Source organism: Ciona intestinalis, chromosome 3 (assembly GCF_000224145.3).
Source record: "Ciona intestinalis chromosome 3, KH, whole genome shotgun sequence".
NCBI lineage: Eukaryota > Metazoa > Chordata > Ascidiacea > Phlebobranchia > Cionidae > Ciona > Ciona intestinalis.
The window spans coordinates 4,287,825-4,314,846 of NC_020168.2; the positions used below are offsets into that span (position 1 = coordinate 4,287,825).

Genomic DNA, 27,022 nt, shown 5'->3' on the forward strand with positions numbered 1-27,022 from the left:
TGTCGTTAGGTGTTTTTCCCAAGGACACATACGCCCACAATATGTAGCAGCGACGAGCATTTAACCCTCCAGGTTAGAGTCAGGCGCGCTTTAACCATTGGGGTTTATTTTATAGCACGTTTTAAACCACGCCCAAAAGGCTACTTCGCTCGTGGTCGTTTAGGTTTTTTGATTTAACAGGACCTCTAGTCAGTAGCTCTAAATATATGTTTTTTTTTATCATAATCAAAGTTACTCTCAAGGAGACCAAGGCCCGCTAGACAACGACCGACGCCACCCAACAATGCTAAGCTCATTCGAAGCGCCGCTAGACTGCGAACCAACCAGAAACACGCACAATACACATTACCACGAACCGCAACCTGGACTGGCCGTCTTATAAACTGAACTTACACCTCCCAACACACCATCGTTATACGTGGCTTACCGCGTTAAGAGCTGTACCGTGAAAAATGTGACACGACACATACTTCTGATCTAGCATTGGCTGATCCAATGATTTAAGATATAAAAATATAAAAAGTATGAGCTGTAGCACCTAACCATTTGCATCACATGTGTTAATGTTTGTATGTAAATATTTTGTGTATAAGAAGTGTGGAACTGTAAATTCTGAGTTACCATGGTAGGTCATGCTATAGCGATATAGAGACCCAAAAGTTAAACAGGTTCGCACGGGTTAGATTCACAATGGAATCGGCTCCCAAGTCCCATTACGAACACGTCGCGAAAAAAGCAAACAAAAAGACAAAAAATAACGAGAGGAAATCGGAGCAGCGAGCAGGCTAAACGCAAAAAAAGGTGCTATAGGGGGGGGGGAAGATGGGACACCTTTTCATTCTATTTTCTCACCCCATTTGGTAGTAAACAAAAAACACTCAACGAATTAAAAAACTACCTTTACGACTCCCATATACCGTTGTTAAACGTTTAAAACACGATCAGGATGTTTGGATATTTAGTGCTTAAGGTGTCCCATCTTCCCCACCCTAATATATATCTTAAAAAGGCACGTAAAGTCGGTACCGATCGCAAGGAGTAAATTGCTAATGATTGAAAATTAATAGGCACAATATGTATACAAAAACGTCCGACACTCCATGCAAGCCTTTTATCCACGGCAATGACAACCCTATTCAAAAGACCCAACATCAGCAGGGTGTAGAATTTGTATTAGAAATTTTACCCTTGTCACTAAAGTGGCGTCACAGAAATGCCCACACCATGGATTTATCAGAAAATAACAGTTCACTTCGTGTGTAGTGTAAGTGTGTGTCAATACATACAATAAACACCACAATCCCCCAACACCACCATACTCCATCCCATACAAGAAGCACAGCAACACAGCATTCTCTATGGACCAATATAATATTAATAAACATAAAGAACCGATTTTATTTGGCCGTCTCATCTAAATTTGGTTATGAAAGAGGGAAACTGCAGAAGAACGGATTTGGGAAGATGGCTATATTTTGCTTTTAACACAAGATTGATCCGACCGAGTGATCTTCGCAATCACTAAATCTGCCGCAATAGCGTCGAGTTTGCGTCGCATATCCGCGCTTGTTGTCGGTTCAAAAAAGGAATGACAACATAAACTGACATCTCGAAAAATAATTAATTAGTTAGTGTTTTAGGGGGCTTAACAGGGGTTGACATTTTTAGTAATTTTGATCCCTACCCTAGTCGCAGGTTTGGCGCCTAATTGTTTTGCAGTGGAACCCGCCAGCTTTCGCTGACAGGAACCACCGGCGTGTATGTTTTTACGCAAACCAGGACAGTCTACTGTTTTGGCCTGAGTGCAATGACACGTGTTGTATCGGCCGCGGGTGCAGTGTCCCAGTTCTGTCTAACTTAAACTTCCTATCAGCGATCCTTAATTATAGCGATGTCACTTCTATCTATCTGATGCCGACTGCCCGCCTTGCTGATAAGTGACACCAGGAGTGTGGGTTAAGGTTGGGGAAATCTGACCTGCGCGCACCGTTCTTATGCAGGTTGGTTACACACACACACACACACATGGAGAAATAAAACCCAAGATTCCCAACTACCTTGCTTTACTAACGTGTGCAAGGATGGACTTTAACTTTTTGATCTCCGTATACTTCCCCACACCACACACCGTGTACCACATAAACATTCCATTTTTAAACAAGCATTCGATAAAGTAAAAGGGACTTTTTATGCTACAGCTCACATAAGTTAGTACTTACATCGACTAAGAATAAATCCTAGTCTGGGTATGCTATGGCTCCATCTTCGTTCTTGGGGTTTTGGATTCGTCCTCAGTCTCTTGTCTGTAGAAGTAATAAAACGTCAGTTGGATTTAACACTAAGTCGCATCATCTAGGCTACATTATATAAACAAAGGTCTAACATATTGAAACTATGAGCTATAAGCAGCGACAAATCAGAACCGTTCTGTTTCATAATAAGGTTAACTCACTTTTATCGTTGTAAATACAAAGCTGCATCGGCGGCTGCCACTCAATGCTTCTTCATTCGTGAGCGAGATAACATTGAAGACTTCGGTCTATATTGTTTCAATATAGATTCAAATAATTAAAATATTAAAGTATTTATTTTCAAAATAACCAGCAGCTGTAAATCAGACATTTAATATTAGCACAAGAAATAAATGCACTATATTGCTCATGTAATAACATTTACATTAAAACCCTTATCATAACCTATGTTGTGTCCTCAGCTAACTACATTACAACTTCTAATCGCTAAACACTTGTTCCAAAGCAAACCAAAATAACAAACCGCGCTCCAAACTGACAACAAAAAGACATAACGCAAAACTGAAAATGTGATGGTCGTCTGGAAATCTGGAAGCTGATTGGTTAATTGCTAGGAGCAACGGTGAAAACTCGTGCGGTAAAATAGTTAAATTGCATTTCGTTCGAATTCCACGCACCGTGTTGCCTTTTAAACAACTGAGTTTACAACTTTTGTGAGTTGATATAGACGCAGCTTGAAATCAGGTAACACTGATATATTGGCTATTTATAGTAACAGCGGGTTGTGAAAGATCACAGCAATAATTATTTTGACGGTATTCCTGCGACTTTTGTAAACACATAGTAAACAGTCAAGTCACTAAATACCACAGTACTGCACTGTTAATTATATGCTTATATATATATAGACTGTACGAAACATAAGTTACAAAAATATGCAATATATATACATGTATTTAACGTGGTGAAACTTGCATGGATTTAAGATATGCTGATTGGTTGAACAACAACTAAAGTCCAAAACACATCGCAACACTTGCCAGAGCAAACGGAACGACAGTTTATCTTTTACGGGATGAGCAGCTGCACTTACAGACATGATTTCAAAAGTTTGATTGCTCAATTTATCAAAGGTTTCGTTTAGAACAACTCTTTGCAATCTTTATTAAAATGAAATATAAAAAACAGGGTATTTTTATTTTACAAAACGCTCATCCGTTATTCCCCGATACCCCGTGCTCTCCAGCTGTCTTTTCCTAGCATTTGTAACGCAGCCGCATATTATAATAGGACTGTAGTTCCTGGTGGCTTCCGTTCTGTAATACTACACAGAGTCAATTTAATATTACACTAACTTTTCAGCTGAAGCAATTTCTTGTCGTTCTGTAAGAAATTGTTTGGCGTCGTGGCTAACGCGGTTCTTAAACGAGAATTACCGAATTCAAAACTCGTTGTTTGGTGCATTTTTCCACTTACTCTAAATTTCAAAACACAAGAAAACACATTTTCTCCATATATGGTGGAATTATATTTAAGTCACATGACAGCTTACAAGGCATGACGTGATGACTACAGTGGGTCTTATTACGTCATAGCACTTTGGGGTTTATGAAGTCACATTAGGACGGAGGCCTGTGGAGTATTGCACTTGCTTCGGAAAGAGATTAAAAGTAAAAAGGTCTACGAGCAAACTGATAGCACTTCCACTTTGAACTTAATAGCACTTGAAGAAAAAGCTCTCGCGACAGGGGAACCACCGGGAACTTATTTACATATGGAGGGGAGTTCCCTTACTTGAGAATGTCGAATGGGAATACATGATTGTGAAATAGAGGACGGAACAATGGAGATTTTAATCTCCGGGTAAAAAATCAGTGTCAGAAACAATTGCTTTGAATATATGTTTGTGATGTCATCAATAGTTACATCATTACCGATGACATCATCAATTGTGGGAACGTAAGAAAGCATAAGTGATATTGTGATGTCATAAGAAGATAGAAAAGCAATGAAGACAATTGGTCGAATATCGTGATATTAGAATATGACATCATAATGGTGAATATGATGTCATAATGATTATATGAACATTGATCATCATAAGTTCAATGCCTTAGACGCTGAATCATCCTGAAATAATAAAAGTTGAATCACTGATTAGATAAAAAGATTGAAAGGTTAAACAGGGGGAATATTTTAAATAGGTTCGGAGCCATGCAAAACTGAGTCGGAACTTAATGTACACAAGAATCATAAAATAGATTTTTTGGTGCATTGTTTAGAAAAATAATTTTTGGTGTTTTTACTTTTGTGGCCTAAAAGATTTGCAGCCAAATAAAAAGAATAATTTTGATGGTAGACGAAGAAACGTCAAGAATTACAAAAAGAACTAAAGATATTTGAAAAAAAGACAAATATAAAGTTCAGATCTTGTGAGCAACTAAATGTGCTCGCAAAGTGGGGTAACTCACAAATAATGTGGCTTGCCATAGGAAGTGGACCTCACCCATATGAATTGAATAGAAAAATAAGATCACATTTTCCAATACCTTTCCTTTCTCTGTTCATTTTGCATAAAAAGTGCTTTCTGTGTCTCGCACAGTTGTTGGTGGTATGACATCATGTCTGTTGGGTTGTAAGATTGCTGGCTGCTTATTTTAGATTGAAGTTCTTTGGTTTGGTCTCTGAGGCGTTGAATTGAGTCATACAGGCCATCATCCTCTTCCTAGGGGTTACATGAGGTCAAGGTTACTATGGGTCAAGGTTACCATGGGTCAAGGTTACTATGGGTAAAGGTTACTACAGGTCAAGGTTACTGCAGGTCATGGTAGTATTGTAGAGAGGTTTTATTTTTTAGAATGCTGATTTAAACAAATGATTTGCAATCACATAAACAGAAAAAAAACTCCTATTAAAAAAAAGGGAAGACAAGTTTTTGTAACTACATAGTTGCAAGTTAAGAGCAGGGTTTGAACAGAATGAGTTAAACCCACATATCTACCTTGGCACTTCTCACATCCAGATGAACCAGCAAAGCAGCAAGCGGGATGTCTTCACTGTATGTGTTTTTTAGTGGAACAGACCTTAGACCTGTATATAGGGAAATAACATCTCATAGTAGGGTGGGGGGAAGACGGGACACGTATCACATAATATCTAAACATTCTGATCGTGTCTAAAAAAATTAACAATGATCAATGGGAGTTGTGAGGATGCGGTTTTATAATTCCTTAAATGTTCTTTGTTTACTAACAAATGGGACAAGAAAATAGAATGAAAATGTGTCCTATCTTCCCCCACCCTACTGTATCAATTTTAGTTTCGTTCAAGTTTTTCTATTATTTGTATTCAAAACACCAACTAATGATGAAATGGGGTAAAGTTAAAATATTTAAACTATTTAACGTCTAATTTTTTTTATTTTTTTTAAATTTTATTCTTTTTTATACCTTTTTTTATTTTTTTATGATTAATTTTTTTATATAACTATATCAAACATAACATTTATTACTATTACATAATAATAAAACATACCAGACTTAACACAAGGCACCGGTATGCTCGCCATGGCCAGAAAGTTTGGATCGCCGAACATATCTTGATCATACACAGTGAACCTTAAGAAGGCTGTGTCTGGTACCAGGATGTCAAAATCAAAAGAACTATCATTGTTCGTGCTACTGCTGTTGTCCCATGTTGGGTTTAAACCATTGTCATCTGTTGTGGTGTAATAGAAAGGTTTAAATGTGCAAAAACTTATTTCACAAAAAAAAATTTTTGAAAAAAATAAATAAAATTTTTGGAGTAATTTTATGCAAAAACAATGACTATTGTGACATTACCAATTAAACAATCTCACCTTTCTTTGGTGTTTTAACTTTTCCATCATCATAATCGCATCCAATAATCTCAACCTCAATGAATGGGCAAGCCAACCCACGACCGGATTTTGGAAGATGGCGAGCTCCTATTACCTGTGTGTGGCAACTTGTTTATTTCTCATGCTATAACAGCAAGAACATCTCATTAGCTTTGTTTTAATGGTAGTGGTGCATATGCTCCCTGTCGAGTTATGACATGGGTTTCTTCATATACATACATGCTTACTGTTTGGCTGTAACATGGTGTCCTTATCTTCACATACCTCAGAAACACTGCTGTATTTATAAACCTCATGCTCGCTGTCAAGTTACAATGTATGTGTGTCTTCTTGTACATCAGATACACATGGTGTATTCAAACGTCAGAAGTAAAATAATGTATGATACTAAAAAAATGGTGCGAGTTTGGACTCACACCTCATGCTCACTGTCTAGCTGTAACATAGGTGTATTCCTTATATCCCAGACACACAAGGTGTATTCATAAACCTCATACTCACTGTCCAGCTACAAAAAGGGTGTATTGTCACACTCAAGGAAAATGTGTTCCAAAAATACCACGGTAAACCCTAAACAAGTATCTAATTTGCTAGGTGAAGCGACAACGGTATTTTCTTCCAATTAAGTGAAAACATGTATTGAAGTATAAACATGAATTAATAGCTGTTTTGTTGCATTGTAACTACTATTTGCCGTTTTAACTGACATAACTGTTGTTTTGTTGGACTTTTTAATTATAATTGAAGAGGCAAAAATTATTTTATTAATATAATTTACAATAATAACCGACCTGTATGTTCATTATAAGAGGTTCAACTCCTTGTATATTTCCTTTATTATACGGATGATAAAGTTCATTCTCAAAGAACTGAGGCTGTAGAACGTATCCACATCTGTTAAACATCTCAAACCTTGCCTCGTTTAACTGCATAGAACGGTCTGTGAAAATATTTGATAAATAGCGAAATATTTTGAAATGGTATTTAAAGATTTCTAGTTAAAACAGAGTTTTTTATAAAAAGCTTTTCGGTTTTTAAGGAAAAAAACATAGGTTTTTATAAAATAATGAGCAGAATATTTTGAAATGCCTTTTAAAGGTTTTTGGTTAAAAACCTGTTTTTTTCAAAGCGTTTTCGGTTGAAAGAAACACACAAATACTTGTTTTAAGGCTCACTTGTTTTTATTTCCTAGCAATTACTTTAACTTAACTTCTTTTAAATTTTAAAAATACTTAAGTTGGTCCAAGTATTAACATGAATTAATAAACCCAAGTAAGTTTTAAAAACAAAATTTGTAATTATGCAAAAATTGAGCATTATTTCAAATAAAAGTGATTTCTTTGTTTATCAAACAACTAAAGTTATATCTTACAAACCTCCAGTTTGAAAGTTAAGAGCAGCAAGTTGGGTTCCACAATTCCAGAATGGCATTGGGTTGTAGTTGGATGATTCTACTCGTGATCCCTGTGTTAAGTATGGGTGGATGATTGTGTGTAACAATAAAGAAATTATAAAAATAAAGGGTTTAGATCATTTTTAATGAATACAGAAAAAGTCGGAAATGTTAAAAAATGTTTAATTATTCATAATAAATACACAGCTAGAGTTGGCCCAATTACCCCAACACACAATGTTACTATATAGGTTTATATTAAGTAAAAAAACAAAACAAAAAACAATCAAAGTTACAAACATGATAACTCATAAGCTGGCATAAGGTGTAAAAAACCCTGTGTTAAAATGACTGTCGTTTTCAGGCCATAAGAGGATAAATCAATGTACAAGTTATAGTAACATATTCTATATTTATTTATTCTTGGCAGTGATTACATGCTTTGATCCTGTGGTGTCTGAATTTGGATCAAGCTTTCCTAGCTTAGCCCAGTGGCTACTTAAAAGTTAGATCCATTCCTTCAAGAGATATATAACCTGTTTTCATTACCTTCGGATAAATTCTTGAGAATTGTTTTCTGTTGTAATTGATGAATATTCTTGCTTTATCGCGACATGCATATCGCTCTGCTTTGCTTTCAGGGAAGGATGACATTTCGTAACAATGGCCCTCTGTTATATAACAATCGTTTTTTTAGTTTTGGCAAAAATTCAAAAGAAAATGGACTTTTATTACCGCACTTGTGTATTTTCAGGTTGTAAAAGAAATATTTTTACAAGCATTTATTCTCAGCATTTTTTAATGATCTTGAACTGTAGTGAATTAACATTGTTGACATAAATATATATATAAAAATGTTGATATAAAATAGGGGTAGGCAAATAATTTATATTAATTTAAAAAACTCCTAATAAAAACACTAAATTCTGTGAAAAAAATGGAAATTTGCTTATTTTAAATGTGTATTTAAAATCAAATCTGAACTAACTTGCGTTTTCATTGAATTGGACAGGTCGACAATAAACAATCAGATCTGACAACTCAACAGCAATCCTTGTGTGTTTCTCAATATCCTTCCATTTCTTTGCCTAAGAATTAAATGTTTATTTTCAAACATTGTTTTACCTCAAATAACAAAAAAATGCCTTTTTATTTAAAAAATGTTTAATTTTTCTTTTTAAATTTTCTTTTAGACGATAAATTTTTCACACTAACATAGATTTATTACGACTACAAAAATCAAAAATATTTGCACACCCATACAAAACTACCTGCGAATCATGTTTATCAATCGCTTCTTTCAAATTATTCAACCAAGAAACGAGATCATCTTTAGTTTCAGTTGCTAAGTGAAGCTGGTCCCCGTTAGACCGGCAAATACGAAACGCATGTTTCTGGTGGCCCCTTCCAGATGGAAGCAGCTCTGTGGAAACAAAAATGGAGGTTTATAAAAACAAAATCAACTCTTGTTTTTCTAAAAATGTTGTTATAAAAACTATTTAGATTTTAAAATTATTCGATGCCTTTTTTGATTTTAGCCTTTCTGCAGTACTTTTTATATTAGACATAAACTTCTAGTAATGTTTTGCCAACCGCAAACTGTATTACTTAATAAATGAATATTACTTTATTATTATACAAAGAATAACAAACCTATATTAGAGTTAGCAAGATCAATGACTCCTTTCTGCATGTCTCCAAGTACGTTTGTGCCAGTTTTCTGTGGAGTGGAGAAAACCGTTTAAAGTACGTTGGTATGAAATATATAGGTCGCTGTATCAGACACATTTAAAAAAGGGGTGTTTTGAAACATTAATTTAACATCATCATTTGCATTAAAATGTAAAACATGGAAGTAGACCTATTACTAGTAGTGCCAGTGGGTCAAAAAACCTTCCTTTTTTAAAAATTGAAATCCACTCACAGCGTCATCTAAGTTAGTACTCCCAGGTTCTTTGCTAGCAGATTCCATTTCTTCCACATAATTACTTGGGAACCACATTCCTGCTTTTCCCCCATAATCCCCTCGCCACCTGTGGAATATTATTTTCTTTATAAAATTATACAAAACGAAAAACAATTTTTGGATTAAAAATATATTAAACCATGTAAAAAAAATGTATCGACTTTTTTAAATTTAAATATTATATATTTTTGATTAAAGTTATACAACCATTTAAAAAAAGTTGTTTTTTTTTCAATTTTTTAATATTTTTAATTTTTTTTGTTGAAACTATAATAAACCATGTAAAAATAGCTTTTAACTTTTTTTAAATATTATAAATTTTTGATTGAAATTATACTTAACCATGCAAAAAATAGATTTTACCGACTTTTTTTTAAACATTATAACTTACCATCCGCCATCTTGTTTAATAACGTTAGATATGATGGCGTGTTTACAGAAAGTAAGTTCATCATCACGTGCGGCTCGGTAGTCGTACAAAGCTTTCACTGTTACTGACATAAAGTTGGGGGGTACGTAAGCCACACTTCCACCTACAGCTCCGTGGTCTTCACTGTAGAAGTTGGGCTCCTGTGGTGGGGTAAATGGGTATAAAAAAGGGGGTTAGGGGTAAATAGGTGTAAAAAATTGGGTTGGGGGTAAATAGGTATAAAAAATGGGGTTAGGGGTAAATGGGTATAAAGTTTAATTTTGCGTAGCGTTATTTGAACTGTAATCTGATTTATCTTCGTGTGACTGGAAAAACGACAGTCGTTATAACATGGGTGTTCTGTTTCATACACCTCGTTCCAGCTTATGAGTTAAGTTTGTAGGTAGGTAATTCCTGCACAGCTTAGATAACCCATAAATGACCACTGGGTTGAAGCAATTGCAATTTAGTGTCTTGCCCAAAACACATTTGCCCACAGGGTAACAGCGACAAGCCTTGAACGCATAACCTCTGGGTTACTGGGGCAGAACCATTAACCGCTGTGCTACAGCACCAGTAGACTATGTGTAGAGTTCTCTTCATACATATACAATAAAATATTATATGCAAAGCCATAAATCACCTGTAACAGACACTGCACTTGTTCCTTAGTTGCCGGGTGTTTCAATTTCATTTTTCTATAAAGAGGATTTTTCTCATAGAATGAAATAACGTCGCACAAAGTTTCAAATGTGGCGTTTCCGATCACAAACAAGCGAGACTCCTGTTTTATTCGACAATGTTTTATCTTTCCATCAGCTCTGTGAAAAAAAACAAGCCATAAGTCATCTAAATTTAACTTATATATATTAAAGTGTGTCTATACACAATACATGCTTATTCAACTTTCACATTCCAAAACATGACAATGGTTATCCTTACCTGAAAGAAATAGCGAAAGAGGTCACTGAAGGGTCATCAGATCGACACTTCCTCACAAGGAAAGCTCCGTCACGGGGAATTCTCATCAAAACATTCTCAGCATCCGTTCGTGTCATGCTGTCATGGTACCATCTATGGTGGTGAGGGGTTAGTTAGGTTTCACCTCATGAGTGAAATATGTGAATTGTGATTTTTGTTGAGTTTTTGTAACCGGCAACATTTTCACAGAAAATGGCGTGATTTTCAATGTTCATGCGTAACGTATGGTACGAAAACGTCAAATGCGCAATATTTAATTATCACAACGCAAAAATTACCTAATTTTTGATCATTTTATACCTCATAATCCAGCAAGGCTTTTATTGAAGTGTCCATAAACTAATTTACACGGGTAAAAAATATTGTACTAGAGGAATAAAAAAGATTAAAAATTGTAGTTTCGAAATAAAGTATTCTAGGATATCCCCGAATGGCCTAATACACCAGAAACATTTTGTGTTAATACACTTAATGCTTACGGTTGAGTAATAACATGAGTGTCTTTTTAAGCACCAAACACATTGTGTATTCATACACCTCACAGTCAAGTTTACCAGTGTGTGTTTTCATATACACTATAAAAACATGATGTAAAATTGGTCTACACCTCCCAAATACATAACTAAACTTACTCTTTATTAGCATGTGCATTGGGTTGCGGAACAGGTTCAGTCAGTAAAAGTTCAAAATTCATCTTGGCGTTTCTGAGCGGGTAGCGCTGGTAGTGCCATACTAAACTGTATAAACTATCAAACAAGAGAGCATGAACAAGGTAGAAGTATGTATGCCCGTTGTTTTGCTGCGAGTGAATTCTGCAGTGTGTGACACGCCCGTGGTACCTGAGAAAATGTGGTATGGTATAAACATTTGAAAGATTATGTTTTTTGTTCATTTTTTAAAAGTAATTAACCTTTTTTTACTACCAAAAATCTACAACTAAAAACACAAAAACATATAGAATATTAAATATCTAATATTTTTTCATGGTTATTTAAAATGGAAAAGCTCCTAAAGAACATAAAAATATACATAAATAAATAAATGATTAAAAACTCCCCAAGTTATAACACGGTACAAAAAATATAGAGATTTATTTTTTTTACGTTAAATTTAAAATAAAAAAGATCAAAAAAACATAACAAATACAAAAATAAATAAACTAAAAATAATTTTAACGCAGTAAAAAACAAAATATAGGATTTCATACTTACATGAAAGATAATGTACAGTTTCCAATGAAGGTTGCACTTTCCCTCACCATAAATGAACCATCTTTCCCATTATAATCACGAAGTAATTGATCAGCTTCATCCCTCCCCATCTGCCCATGATACCACTTCTCTGCATAGTGGAGCTCAGTGGTGTCAGAACTACCCTAAAATGAGGAGGACATGATGGTTAGTCTAACTCAATGAATTTTCAAGCATAAGGATTCATGCCCTGAAATTTATTCAAGTTTACTGAATTAGTTTGTTCTCAATAAACTGAAAATAACTTTGGCCCACCAGAAATGGCTCGTCCCATGTTAATTCAACTGGTTTGACTGTGATAAACCAGTTCAAAATGGGAGTTTTAGGATTCTGTGTTCAAAACCGAGCCAAGGAACCTCTTACCCTTCGATCATTATTTGCTGACTCATCTATGCTTCCATCCTCGGACGTTGTGTCATCATGAGGTTGCGTTTGTCGTTCCTCCGTATAAACCAACTTATTATCTTCCGTGAGGACAAAATAATGAAGGTTCCATTCCTGGGTGTTATGTGAGGTTAAGTGGGTATTTGACAGTAAGCATGACATTTTAATTTTAATTTCATGTATCTATGTTTCATTTCTTTACATAGTAGGGTGGGGGAGGATGGGACACCTTTAGCACAAAATATCCAAATATCCTGATCGTGTTTTAAACAATTAACAACTGTCTATGGGGTTGGAGGATCTGGTTTTATAAAATTTAAATTTTCATTGTTTACCACCAAATGTGCGAGAAAATGGAATGATAAAGTGTCCCATCTTCCCCCACTCTACTATTTCTATATTTTATATTTTGTTTCTTTATTTTCTCGATATTTATATGAAAACATCTTAATTTCATTTCTCGATACGAATAGTTGAAAGACAGTATATGATATACTATTTAATTATGCAGTTGGGAGTTCGGACTTTCTTCGAATTTTGTTAAGCGTGTTACTTTTTTGATTTGGCAAGCTTTGTATTCTTTGGGTAGACAGAAAAACGTTTTAAAAATAAAGAGAGAAAATATTTACAAAAATCATAAAAAAAATGATTTGATCTCATCTCACCTTAAAAGTTGGGTCTTCAAAATACATCATACCGTTCTTAACTGAGTTGCTGATATCCATTGTCAGGTCTGCATGGGTTAATTATAAAATCGTGAATAATCATAACCATAGCAATGACTTTTACCACGAATAAAATTAGCAAATGTTTGGACATTCACAACAGAAAAGTGGGGTTTCCATCAGAAAAATATTATTTATGTCTTTATGATCCAAAAATACTTGCAATATCTTTAAGGTTTAGCAAATAAAACCATATTTGTATATGATTAATTGATTATCATACACTTATAAAATATAACTTCATTTAAGAAATACAGAAATTGCTTTACAAATTCATAGAAAACATGAAACTAACTTTTTCATGTGGTAGAAGTCATAAAAATAATATAAAACCCACCTGCTGTACTTCGTTCTATGAATACTTCAGTCGATCTGTTTGCATCACTTAACTTCTTATGCTGTAACAATAGTTATTGTTAAGTGCTAGATAATAATTAAAGCCACTGGTTTTAACATAAAACAAGCTTTATAAACAATATTTTTTTATTGTTAGGCTTCAGGGTGTTACTTTTGAGTATGAAGTACATAATATAGATTTTATTTCATTTTTTAAAACTGCTGGTTTAAAAATCAATAAATAGGTTAAATATTGAATTGTTTTTCCTATAAATTTTTGCATCACTTTCACATATAAATTACCAAACCAAGATATTCCTAATTTTTAAATGCTGAAACTATGATGATAAATTTCAATTACAAGTTACAACAATGTATTCATTACAAACATTACAGCAATTTTCTTTGATAAGTTTCCCTTGCAAATTTTTTTTACTTTTTCTTCTATTTACAAATAATTAATAATCAAACACCTTGATAATTATCTTTCCTCTAAGTTGGTTGGGTGAGGGAAGGGTTTGTTCATTCGCAGACACAGATAATCGAACTAACATGTCTGTGTAATGAAGAAAATGTTGCTACTAAACATAATATAATAAAAATAATATATTGTGGAAATTGTATTCTTTGTCTTCATCAAGGTAAATACCATTAAAATTGTTTAAAGTACGTATAATTTTAAGCATTTTGAACTAATATGCTTATATTAGATGTTAAAACGTCAATATGAATAAAACTGTGAGAAGAATTATTATAGTTAATTATAATTAAAGGTGTTGAACAAAAGTCAGCATTAATTAAGTAAGACTAAAACATAAACCAGTTAGTTGAAATTTCTTCTTTAAATCACAAAATGAATTTTTAAATACAAAAATAAAATAATCCAAAACTGTGTAAAAGCCTAATAAAGCCGGGTACCAGCTAGTTAGCAACAAATAGTAAACAAGTTATGATATGACAAGGTATGCACTTCTGTATTGAAGAAACTAACCTTGAAATATGTCAACAAACTTAGTTGCCATATGTCTCTGCTGAGGTAATTTACAATGGTTCTCAATAGAAAGGATAACAGGAAGGCTGGAAATAGGAATCACATGTAAAATTGTAATATATATATATATTGGTACTAATATAGCACATCACAAAATGCCAAAGAAGGAATTTAGTTTGTATTTTCTTTGTGTAAATTGCAAACATTCTGCAAATTCTGCAAAGCTAAGATAGATTGACATGAATCGTATCATTACCAACTGTCTAGGCCACGGTCTATATGTACATTAATGGCATTATGTGATTCTGATAAAAGTTGGCAAAAAATCTTTATAAATTTTTTAATGTACAAGGTTTTGAGTAAACTTTAAAAATACTTTACACAAAACACTATACATTATGCATTAGATTTAAATAACATTATTCCTACTGCAATGTGCAGACAAACACTAAGATTCTCTCATTACATTCAAAACTTTCCACCTCCAAAAAATTTTTCCATAACCATTACAGAAACATAAATGCAGTATAGCTCATCTCCAAAAGTCAGTTTGGAGATGAGTTTTGGAAAGTTTTTTTATATTTCTGTAATACATGTAGTGTGACATCACTTTTACATGACACTTACTCTGACACCACAAAGGCATGTTCACGAATTGTCTTCAAAACATCATGAAACTTAATCTTGGATGTGAGGGTTAGCCCGTGGTATATATGTGGCATGCCATCTGGACCATCCCAGCAATCCACTGTAAATAAAAGAATAATTGTTTTAATTACAGGGGGGCAACAACAGTCATAATACAGGTTTTTTGTTTCATAGACCGCATGCCCACTTATGTTATCAGGTATGAAACTTTGTAAGTAAATACTTTTTGTGGACTTTTATTTTTTTATGTATGGCTGACAATTCAGAAAACCCAAAAGGAACTATTGGGTTGTAGCAATTTTTAAGTGTCTTGCTCAAGGACACGAATTCCCCCACAATGGTATTAGTGTCGAAAATTAAACCAGTAAAATCTGGGCTATAGTCAGGCGAGCTAACCACTGTGTCCTGGCAACAATTCACTACAAATATGCAGGTGATGATCAGGTATTGAGTTATAACAACATGTCCTATTGTAGACCATATGTGGTAAGTTCATATAGTTTATGTCTGATTACAAGCACTTTATGGCCACTGGATTGGAGTAACTATTAAATATGGCTAAGTACACACACCCACAATGGTAGCAGCATTGAATATTAAAGTATAAGTTTAATAATTTAAAACAATGTACTACTGCACCAGGTTTACAGTACATGAAGATATAGAATATAGGTTCTGGCACTGTGGGTTAATAAGTTCCAGAATGCATAAGGAAGGACAAAAGGTTAACCATGCCTTGCTTACATATAATGTAAATGGTAAATGAACAATGATTTTGCTTGTAGTGAATAATACATTAGCTGTATAGGAAACTTACACTCAATGCATCTGCATCCCATCCTTAATGCACGTGCATACGCTTCACATGAAGATTCACTACTGAACTGATCACCAGTCAAGTATCTGAGGGAAACAGGAATGTATGGTATGATAGTTTTCATTTTCTGAAAGCTTTCATTTTCTGAAGTTAAAACTAAAACTAGTGGAACTAGTTAAACAAATTTGCTCAAAAAAAAAGAAAAGCATGTATGATTTTATCAAAATTGGTGTGTTTAAAAGCAGACACCCGTTAATAAAAGTTAAAATGATAATAACCTTAAAGCACTGTTTTTCACTTCCTTTTTACTCTTTTTGACTCATATATCAAAGACTATAAATGGTTACATTACACATCACTTTTACATGATACCCCCCAAACCGGCTTACATTACTGACAGCAAAATGAATACCATGCCATATATTCAGTAGAAAAGTGTTTAATTACGTGTTATGTGAAGAAGAAATCCAATATTGAGATAATGGTTTGTCCAACATTCCATCAGGGATTTCATTGTATTTTGAATTCCATAAAGAATTTTCTTTCGAGAATAGATAAGCCATCATCTAGAATTAAGAAAGAAGAATATTTTTTAAATTCTTTATTGTTATATTTATTCTTGTTTACTGCAAATTATTTGAAAACAATGTTTTTCAATAAGGCTGAATTGGAGAAAATATGTATCGGAAAACACATGAAAATAATAAAAATCACCAGTTACCTGGTAAATAAGCAGTTACATTTAGGCACTTATTCCAAAAAAAATTAGTAGTTAAATTTGAGCACTTATTCTAAAATTCATAAACAGATATTATGAATTGTCGAATTGATTTTAGTCAAGAGACAAAACACTTAAGTCCTGCGGGTTGAGAATTAAAATTTCGGGAAACCATCAATCTATGTCCCACTATATGCCCAATAAATGTACTACCAAAATCAAGCGGTTTTACCAAAATCAAGCGGGGTCCACCTTAAGCACATTATATATATAAATTGTGATACAGTTTTATCAATTAACAACAGTTTATGGGAGTCGAGAGAAAACGGATTTATAATTCTTTAAATGTTTTTTGTTTACTACCCAATGGAAAAAGAAAATAGAATGAAAAAAGCGTCCCATCTTCCCGCCCCCACTATATTAGAAGTCACCTTTCTGGCCACACTTGGGTATTATTTAAATACAATATACAACAAATAGGATATGTATTGATGTAACTACTATATACATATGGGAAATATTATATTAAGGAAGTTTGTGACCTGGATTTTCCCCATTACCTGATGTCATGTTGGAAATGTGATATAGGGATTTTTAATTGAACTGAAACAACATCTTAAAATCTAATTGTCTCCAAAAATACACATTATGTCATACCATCCTTAAACACTACATGGTTATTTTCTTGGGTTTAAATAGAAAAATAATCTTCTTTTATTAGGTTTACAATCTATTAGTATATGTATGTTTGTAGTAGGAACAAAAAATAGTGTTGCACAGAAAAGAGAAAACAGTGTTGCACAATACATTTTTCCCACCTCCTTGTTATCAAAATACACCGAATCATTTGCTCGACTGGAATCACCAAGATATTCAATCATGAAGGTCTTCACCGCGTTTATATCATTTGCCCAATCTTCCTACAATGAATAAACTTATAGAAAATTTTTAAGAACAATTCCATAAACCCAACCATGCCCATACATACATGGACATAGCATTAATTTTATTTGCCTTTTTTTTCCTACAGAGAAGTAATTTACAGTAAAATATTAAACTTAGGCATACACCATAACAACAATACATGATCACCAACTTAAGTAAATGTGATAAAAAATTAGATAATGTTATCATATTTTGGACAGTGTGACATTGACTAATCGTGTAATTAGCTTTTACGATTTAAAATGTTAAAAAACAAGTAGTTTTTATCAATCCACGAACTAGAAACCACAGTCTTAAACTTCAAAATATTATCTTAAGCATGCAGCCGAATAAATAACATGATTTGCATTTTTTTACTTTCTGTTCTTGGATCAGAAACTTCTGAAAATCGTGTGCAGTGAACCGTAACCTGTAAAATATAAGTAACCATGATAACCAAACAGTTTAAAAAATACTTTTGTGCTATTTCTTTTGTTTATTCGTAAATTTTAAACAGGATTATTTACGAATCATTACTGAACATTTTGTATTTTATAAATCTACTATGGTACAATCAAACAGGTCATGCAAGGAATATTCACCTGTCTGAAGAATAATGCTGCACAAAAGTGAGGATGCTTTTCTGGCAACTGAACATGAGGTTGTAGTAAAACTGAACGAATTGTTCAAAACCAATTTCCCCTCTTTTTCTTATGTCTACTTCCTGTTATGATGTAACAATACACATATAACAAAGGTTGATTACTGAGTATAGGTTTCATTTTACAGGTGATTTAAACTAGCTTTAAATACACATATGTTGGCTAAAATTAACTTTCGCTGCCATGATCGATAGTATATATAGAATTCAATGCATTAGTATATATAAAATCATATATAAAACAATGTGTTATTTTCATCAATGAAAAAATTATATAGTAGGGTGGGGGAAGATGGGACACCTTTAGCACATAATATCCAAGTATTCTGATAGTGTTTTAAACAATTAACAACGGTCTATGGGAGTCGTGAGAATGTAGTTTTAGAATTCTTTGAATGTTTTCTGTTTACTCCTCAATGAGACGAGAAAACAGAGCTTAATGGTGTCCCATCTTCCCCCACCCTACTGTATCTAATATAATAATATACATAAGTAACATAAATACCCTAAACATAATAATATAAGTAACATGGTTTAAATTAAATACCAAATTCAAATACAATGGGAAAGTTTAAATAAAAGGTTGTAATACCTTAATTTAAATCTATGTTTTGGCAAAACAAATGATTCATTTCTATAAAAAAAAACATTCGTTGATAACACATGTTTAATTAAAATGACCCGTTTCATTATGGTATGTTTGTCCGCATTATCAAGAATATAAGGAAGTGGTTTCTAATTTATAACGAGACCCATGACTGAGGTAAAACATGGAACAACATTTCCTTTTACAAGCAAACAAATCCGGTTTCAAGCATTAATCATTTAACACCTGAGCAGTGTTGCGCTTTTTTTTGGAAAAATTTAATCGGAAACACTGCAGAAAATTATCAGTGTAAAATTATTAAAAAAAAATAAGATTAATATTTAAAGCGGTCTTTAATCTATCAGCTGTTTATACACCAGTGAGTAACAAAACTTACCAAAATATTATGTGATGTATTTTTATGCATACTTTCTTTTAGGTATAAAGCTAAGCATTTTTTACCAGTTTTTAATATTTTATCCAAATCATTTTTCAATAAATGTAATTTTGCTGTTATTATCCATCGAAAAAAAAACACACTACAATTTGCCAAAAAAGAAAATATCAATTGTTTTTTTCAAACCCCCTACGTTTCTTAACAAGCATGTAATTTGAGATAAGAGCAATTTGTTAATTGAATTTACCTGAAACATTTCCTTTAGCTGTGATGTGGGCAGAGCTTTGGCGTTAACATTAGGAAGCCAAGCTTTCACCGTCCTTAATGTGATTCTGCATTAATAATTTAAAACAAATTTGTTAATTTTGGACAAATTGATTCAAAATGCAATCAAAGGTTGGATACATTTCAAATTAAATTGGGAAGGAATTGAATACAACAAGAGTGTAACATGATTTTCTCCCCACTCTAAACGAAACTAGTGCCATTATGACATCCTGGTCTTTATGACATCACAATTCACATCCACAAGGATATGACACACTCACCCACTCAAACATAAATACTTGCAAACAGATTTTTATGCAAGTGGTCTAAAGACAAAACACCACTCTTTAAAACTAACTTAGTTAAAACTATGACTTTTGCCTATCAATACATTCTAGAGTCTTTAATTTTATTATGTCACTCTACCAATATATTTTATCAATATAAGTATTATTTTTCTGTGTGGGGGTATGTGGGTACATCACTTTTGTGTAAATGTTTAGTAAGTGAGGATTAAGTAATACAGCATATAATGTTTCTTATACTTTCTGTATCAATAAGCATCCAACACGAACAGTGTGGGTTGAACTATTGTGTGTAGTGTAGTAGGAAACATAGCATTGTTGTTATAGGATATCCAACAACATAACTACATACAGTATTTACATTACACTACAGCATGAGAGTATTGCATGTTTGTGTAGCCACGCTAGCACACAAGGTAAACTCAATTACTCTGCAAGGCAAATTAAGTGTAACATGGGGCAAATTAAAGACCCAATACCTATATGTGGCTGCAGAATCACTAACTGATGTGATATGCACGCATATCATGTGTCAGTGTGCTAAAGATCGGATGGTATACTGTTTGTTATCTATCCCATGCGTGTTAGGGTCATATCACTCACTTTCTGGTACACTGTTTGTTATTTATCTTGTGCATCAGTATGCATAAGTTTCTCATGTTTCAAACCAGAGTGTTATTATAATTTTTTTTAGCTAGATATAAATGTTTGATATACAGATAAAACATTGTAAGCAGAATGCAATATTAATAAATGGTACTTTAAAACAACAATTGATGAGGTGTTCGTTTTATAATGAACATTCCGTTTAAATGACTTCATGCAGATGTAAAATGAGACATGCAAACATTTAGAAATACAAAATGTTGTATGCTATATAACTCCTAACTAAGAAAAAATCTTTGCAGGCAAATGCCACAAAAATATAGCAAATGCTGTTGAGCTAGGTGTTAATACTGTATCAATACACTACCACTTTCTTATGGCATAACCCATTTTCAATGCCCAATTTCAAAAATACATTTTTCCTTTTTACTGTATTATTAAAAAAGGCATACCAAGTTATGCTGTTCCTTTATTATTTTAAAGTTTTAGATAAGATAACTACAGAAAATTCAGCAATATTCTGGCTGTAAGTTGGCAAGATAAAATTCTCCAAGATTAACAGTTTTTTCGTAAGTTTCCAATTACAACATGGACACAGTGAGCACACTTTAATTAATTCACAAGTGTATATATATACACTAAATTACAGCAGCAGTCATGCAGTGTTACCATCATCATGCACTTGGAATTAACCTTGTTGCAATCTTACTCTAAAAACTAACATCAAGACGCAGCATACAAATTTGTGCATCAGTTAGTATTATAGTAGCAATATCAACATGCTTTCAAAACTATAATGGTTAGGAACCTAAACCTTGTATATAATATACAGTAGGGTGGGGGTAGATGGGACACGTTTTAACTCTATTTTCTCATCCCATTTAGTAGTAAACAAAGAACATTCAAAGAAATATAAAACTAAGTCCTCATGACTCCCATAGACTGTTGTTAATTGTTTAAAACACGATCAGGATATCTGGATGTTATGTGCTAAAGGTGTGCCACCTTCCCTCACCCTCTTATATATATATATCATATGTATTAACATTGTACATTTATTGTAGAGTTCAGAGTCCAAAATTTGTTTGTTCACATATTGTGATTTCACTGATTTGTGATAATGGACTTCTTTCAGATTGAAAAAAATCAATTTTACTTTGTAAGGGTGAAAGGCCTCTAGCGTGTATCTGTATCCCAGGGCATCTGGTATGTAGGCCAGAGTTAGTTCGTTACCCCTTATGATAGGTGTCTTATTCCTATGTTAGGAGTCGTTAAATGTTTTTTTTTAATAAATGGAGAATAGAGGTGCTTTTATATACACTCCACCTAAAAAAACAGGCATTTTATAAGTAAAAAAATTGTACACATTTAGTGTTATGCAACTAAGTGCAAAAATGCGGCATTTTTTTAAAGGATATTTTTTTTTTAATTAAATATCAAATTGACACCAACCTTGGTTCTTCACCATCAGTGTTGTTCTTCTTCCTTTTGAAAGAAATTAAAACATGCAGTATGGTGGGTGGCATTAAAACATTTAGTGAGGTTCAAATACAACACATAATGATGCTTCATAACAATTAATCTACTGATATACACCGGGAAGAATAAGTTTCATCATTCAGAGTCACTTATTAAATAGGTCGCAAATTTATACAAATTTAAGCAAATCAGTAAAATTGACCATGGGCCTACAGTTTTTTGGGGGGAAATTATAAAATATTTTTAAACAAAATTTGATCTAGTAAAAATGACTATTTAGTTGTTTTTTGGTTGAAATTTTAAAATACAAAATTTATATATATATATTTATTAAAACAAATTAAATCATTTTAGTACTATTTTTATAATTTGTGATCTAGAACATTTAAAAACAACCAGTTTCATCTGTGATGCCTAAGCTTACAAATTACAAAGCCTAAATTCATGACAGATGGTTTTAAATTTGCATTTATTTTTTCAAACACAAATTGGGATACCAATATGTATATACGATAAATGGCGATGCCCATTTTATTAACATTAGGTATTGTATTGGACATTGTCAATATTTTAAACCAGAGATAACCCAAAAACCTGTAGTGTGGTTCCTATAACACACATAACTTCATAAGTGACACTGAATGATGCAATAGTTTTGGAAAAGCACAAGTTTTAAAATAAGGTGACAATGTGGTAAAATTAAATAACAAAAGAGGAAATGAAAGTAAACAAAAGTGTGGCTGAATATAATGATCAAACAAACACTTACAAGTTTCTGCGGCAAATTTGGTTAAATTCCTTTCTTAGGAACCTGAAAAGTTAATTATAATTAACCAGAGTTATAAATAAAGCCTTATTGAAAAGAGATTTGTCAGTAATTTCTCCTAATTCGGTCGTTCAGGTCACATATGTCCTTCCGGTGGGTAGCATTTAATATATTTGGGCCAACCAATAACTGGCAGAGTACAGGTCACATGATTTAGGGTAAAATAATAGTTTTTTGTGACTTTGTGATTCAACAAGGGTAGCTAGAAATTATAAGTTGCATCACAAAAACTTTATTGTGATGTCATAATACATTGTATGAGACAAGTAAATATAGCTCATCAAATAGAAAACTACGTCTGACAATACAGCTATAAAGGGAAAAATCAATATTAATTTTACATTCCTAACTACTTTCAGTTTAAAAATAAAACATCTTCCAGACCCTTAAGCTACTTGTTAATACACCTCGCATTTGTATGATACCAATGGCATTATGATAGAAAATTAACAGCAAATAAATCAGACTAACCATAGAATATGCTAATGCTACACATTTTTAAACCAACATTAAAAGAAAAAATTTTAAAAAAAAAGAAAAACAGATAAAACATTTTTATCTTTTTATATTTAGGTCTTAGGACCTGGTGCTACAAAAATGTAACAGACAAAAATCAAATCCAACCAATTGTATTAGAGATATATATATATTATAAATGGCATTGTTTCTTGTTCTAATAGAACCTTCTACTGTTGACTTGATTTTCGTAGCTCCAGATCGTTACCATTACTTCATTATCAAGAATTTTTAAAGTATATGGCACCACAACAGGGTTAGATTCGTGGGATTTATTACAAAACAAAAGATCGCTACCAATTCCTTTTCTCACCTCTCAACTTGAAGTGTGTAATGTGACTTCAAAGTATCGATTACAAGATAAGACAAACCCCGGATCCACACCTCACGCTCGCTCTGTTGTTTAGCTGAATAAATAAGAACAAGGCTTTTAACAACATAGGTATTGCAAAAGGTGCAAAAAAATTATGTAGATAACAAACTGTATGAGATATATAAATCTGTTTTTAACATTGACGGGAATATTAATATTAATTCCTGCATAGTTTAAAGAGGATATAATAGTTCAGGAACAAGACACTGTTATTATAATATTTGGTATTCCGAGACGAACATATAAAAATATAGATAGGAATAAAAATAGCATTTGTAGATTGTGTTTTACCTTTCTGAAACTGTGAACCAAAAAAGAAAATAGTTAAACACGCTAAAAATGTCTGAATTGAAATTTCCCACCACAAAATGAAGTAAGCAGCCAGGTTAAATATCAACCAACCAAGTTGGAACACCTGTCTTTTCATGAACAAATATTGGCATAGCAAACAAAATTAACTGAGTACTAACCAGAGATTGATGAAATCCATTGGGTTAAACTTATTTTTACCCAATACACTAAGTGTTAGTTACCAAGTAAATGTTAAAAAAACATAAAATATTAACAAATATTGATAAATGCTATATTAAATAATCTCCCCGAAAAAAATTTAAATTAAATAATTTCCTCCCAAAAAAGTTAAATTAAATAACTTCTCAACAAAAAGTGTCAATTAAAAAAAAAGGTTTTCAAACTAAAGAAAGAATGATGTACTAACCAACGATTGATAAAATCTTGAGATTAAATTCGTTTCCATACAGAATTGTAAAGCAGACCGCAGAATCCAACTTGCGAGAAACATCTGCGAGTTTGTCGAAATCTCGTGAAACTTTGCCATGCCGGATTTCTTTTATCTCACTAATATCAACTGAACAACAAAATTTTAATTAAATTTTCGGGCAAAATATTGATATTTAAAAATTCCAAAGAAAATATAATAAAAGGCGTTTTATTATTCCATTTGTGAGGCCTTTTTACCACTATTGTACTTGTACAGACTTTAGACAGGCACAGACAAGTTATAATGGGCCATATAGTTTTCTCATTTGTTGTGATAACACATTTTTATTTAATATACATTCTCATCAAAACTTCAGAACAATAACACAAGTGAAAATAAAAACATTAATATTTTTTTAATAAAGTTTTCACATGAACTCACTTGACCCTTCTAGCACTCCTGCACGCTGCCAAACAACTTGTCGAGTTTCCAGATTAACCTAAAAGTAATTTCTTTATAATAAAAGCAGTACTACATTGTTAACTATTAAATCCACAACAAATATTCGTTTTTTTAAATATCATAAGCAGGCAGAAGGTGCATGAAACATAACATCAAGTTATAGTGATCGTGGTTGCCGACCATATAAAGATAAAAAAGTTACATTCGATAATAATGTTAATTCGGTGTACATCACAGTTCACGGTTGGGGATCAGTTTTCTTTGAGTGCCTAATTCCAAACCAATCTATTCAATAAAAACACTTATACATATGATTAAAGAGTAGGTGTATATTTAAGGTCAAAATAGATTGGTTTGACATTTGGGCAAAGGATGTTTTCTTTGGCTTTGTATAGATTATCATTTATAATTTATTATGGCTTAAAGGAATAATCTCGATTATCATCGCTTTAGCTTACAAATCATTAAAATTGCATGGGTGTTAGGGGAAACAAACATTTGTGTGGAGAATAGTTCGTTATTTCCAAATCTGGACACTGATTAAATCAGCAGCATACTATGCAGCCTGCAGAGCATGGCAGGCAAACACACTTTGTTAGACTTTGTTTACACCTTTATGCACACTATAATTGGTCGTTAATTAAACAATGAACCAAATCTGTAGCAAAATAAGAATGATTTAATAAATTTGATTGGAAATGTAAGTATTTTGCGTACTGATTTATACGCTAACAAATGTACCCACATACTAGGAAAATAGTTGGCGCACACAGGTTAGATCGCGTCAGGAACATGGGAACTGTTTTATTCTGTACGATAATCCTTTAGCTGGAGACCAGTAAAATTTTTGGTCCAAAACTCTCGCATTTTCAAAGTTAATTTCAGACACAATCGCAAAAAATCTCAAATATTATACAGTGATATCAATGAGGCCTAAGAACCACTTATAACCAAACTTTTCAGTGGTTACCGGCCAAAGAATTGCCCTGCAGACTGCCATACAATCAAACATCAAACTCACTTGAAATGTTCGTTCCTCTAATTTTCCTTTTCGAACCACAATTTTTTTCATCATGTTTCCCATGACCAGACGCCGCAAGACACCCTGCAACTCAGATTCATTTTGAAACTTTGGGTCCACGATTCCATGTACCACGGTTGGCCCATTTGGATATTGGACCGGCATTTTGTTGAGCTATTACATGTAAAACGATATAAAAGGTCGAGAAATACTCTCAATTGCTTGTACACCTCAACACCTGCTGTACAAAACATGGTATTAAAATACCAATATACATTAAACAGTAGTTTAGATGTTAGAAACATCAAGAAACATTATTTCCAGGAATATATAACAATAAACATATCAAAAATAAAAAAAACTTCATAATATAGGTACTTTAAAATACTATTACCTACTTCACATTGTATAATAACTTTAAATTAGGCTTAAAATATCATCACCCTACTGTCTGACTGGTTCTGTGGCGTATTTTTACATATATAATAAACTGTGTCATACTATAGCAAGACCTACAGCAAATAGGTGCGATTGCCACACTACGGTTGAGGTCTACTGGGAATCTCACCAACAGGAAACTATTCCAATACAAACTACGTTGGAATCAACACGGAAGATAAAAACAATGCACTCTAGCGACACCCGTTGGTTAATCCTCTCCGTTAAACGTGTATACGTTTACGTACTGGGTGGGGAAAGATGGCACACCTTTTTGACTCTGTTTTCTCGTTTAATTTGGTTGTACAGAAAAAATACTAAAAGAATATGAAACCGTATCCTCACGACTCCCATATGTCGTTAATAATTGTTTAAAACATGATCGGAAAATATGAAAAAGATGTGCTAAAGATGTCCCATATTACCCCCCACACCCATACATATAGTGCTTATTGTGTGCATCGTTTATTGTTGAGTTTTCACGTTTTACTGTTTTTATCTGTGAGGCAAAAACTGCTTAAAATAGACTACTTCTTACTTGCTCAGTTACTCACTTGAACTCGCGCTGCTCAGTTACACATTATCTCTGGGTAGAACGAAGTCAGGACTTTACTGCACTAATGTACACTCAGCAATTATCGGTTCATTGAGACCAGTTTCGAAATTATTATACAACAGTTGTCTGGGGTC

The 27,022-nt window shown here is 33.0% G+C and overlaps 1 protein-coding gene across 2 annotated transcripts; it reads right to left on the minus strand.

The window, feature by feature from the left end:
• Positions 1-3,755: 3,755 nt before the first annotated feature.
• On the minus strand, positions 3,756-26,138 carry LOC100178711 (1-phosphatidylinositol 4,5-bisphosphate phosphodiesterase gamma-1). 2 transcript variants are annotated; one of them, XM_026833607.1, is made up of 35 exons: positions 25,895-26,138; positions 24,853-24,910; positions 24,409-24,558; positions 23,631-23,724; positions 22,745-22,786; positions 21,949-21,981; positions 19,566-19,650; positions 18,277-18,398; positions 18,053-18,104; positions 17,569-17,670; positions 16,480-16,598; positions 16,033-16,118; positions 15,195-15,315; positions 14,568-14,653; positions 14,050-14,132; positions 13,578-13,638; positions 13,181-13,248; positions 12,495-12,629; positions 12,093-12,256; positions 11,514-11,720; positions 10,843-10,974; positions 10,544-10,721; positions 9,883-10,061; positions 9,450-9,558; positions 9,179-9,245; positions 8,797-8,948; positions 8,514-8,613; positions 8,075-8,196; positions 7,509-7,596; positions 6,924-7,072; positions 6,112-6,226; positions 5,787-5,969; positions 5,254-5,342; positions 4,802-4,977; positions 3,756-4,382 (listed from the first exon to the last, which is right to left on the minus strand). In XM_026833607.1, the coding sequence occupies exons 1-35, from the start codon at positions 26,057-26,059 to the stop codon at positions 4,358-4,360; spliced, it is 3,897 nt and encodes a 1,298-aa protein (XP_026689408.1). In that variant the 5' UTR covers positions 26,060-26,138; the 3' UTR covers positions 3,756-4,357. The 2 variants fall into 2 exon arrangements, with proteins under 2 accessions (XP_026689408.1, XP_018666895.1); XM_018811350.2 differs by lacking the exon at positions 21,949-21,981 and having other exon boundaries at positions 25,895-26,131.
• Positions 26,139-27,022: the final 884 nt, after the last annotated feature.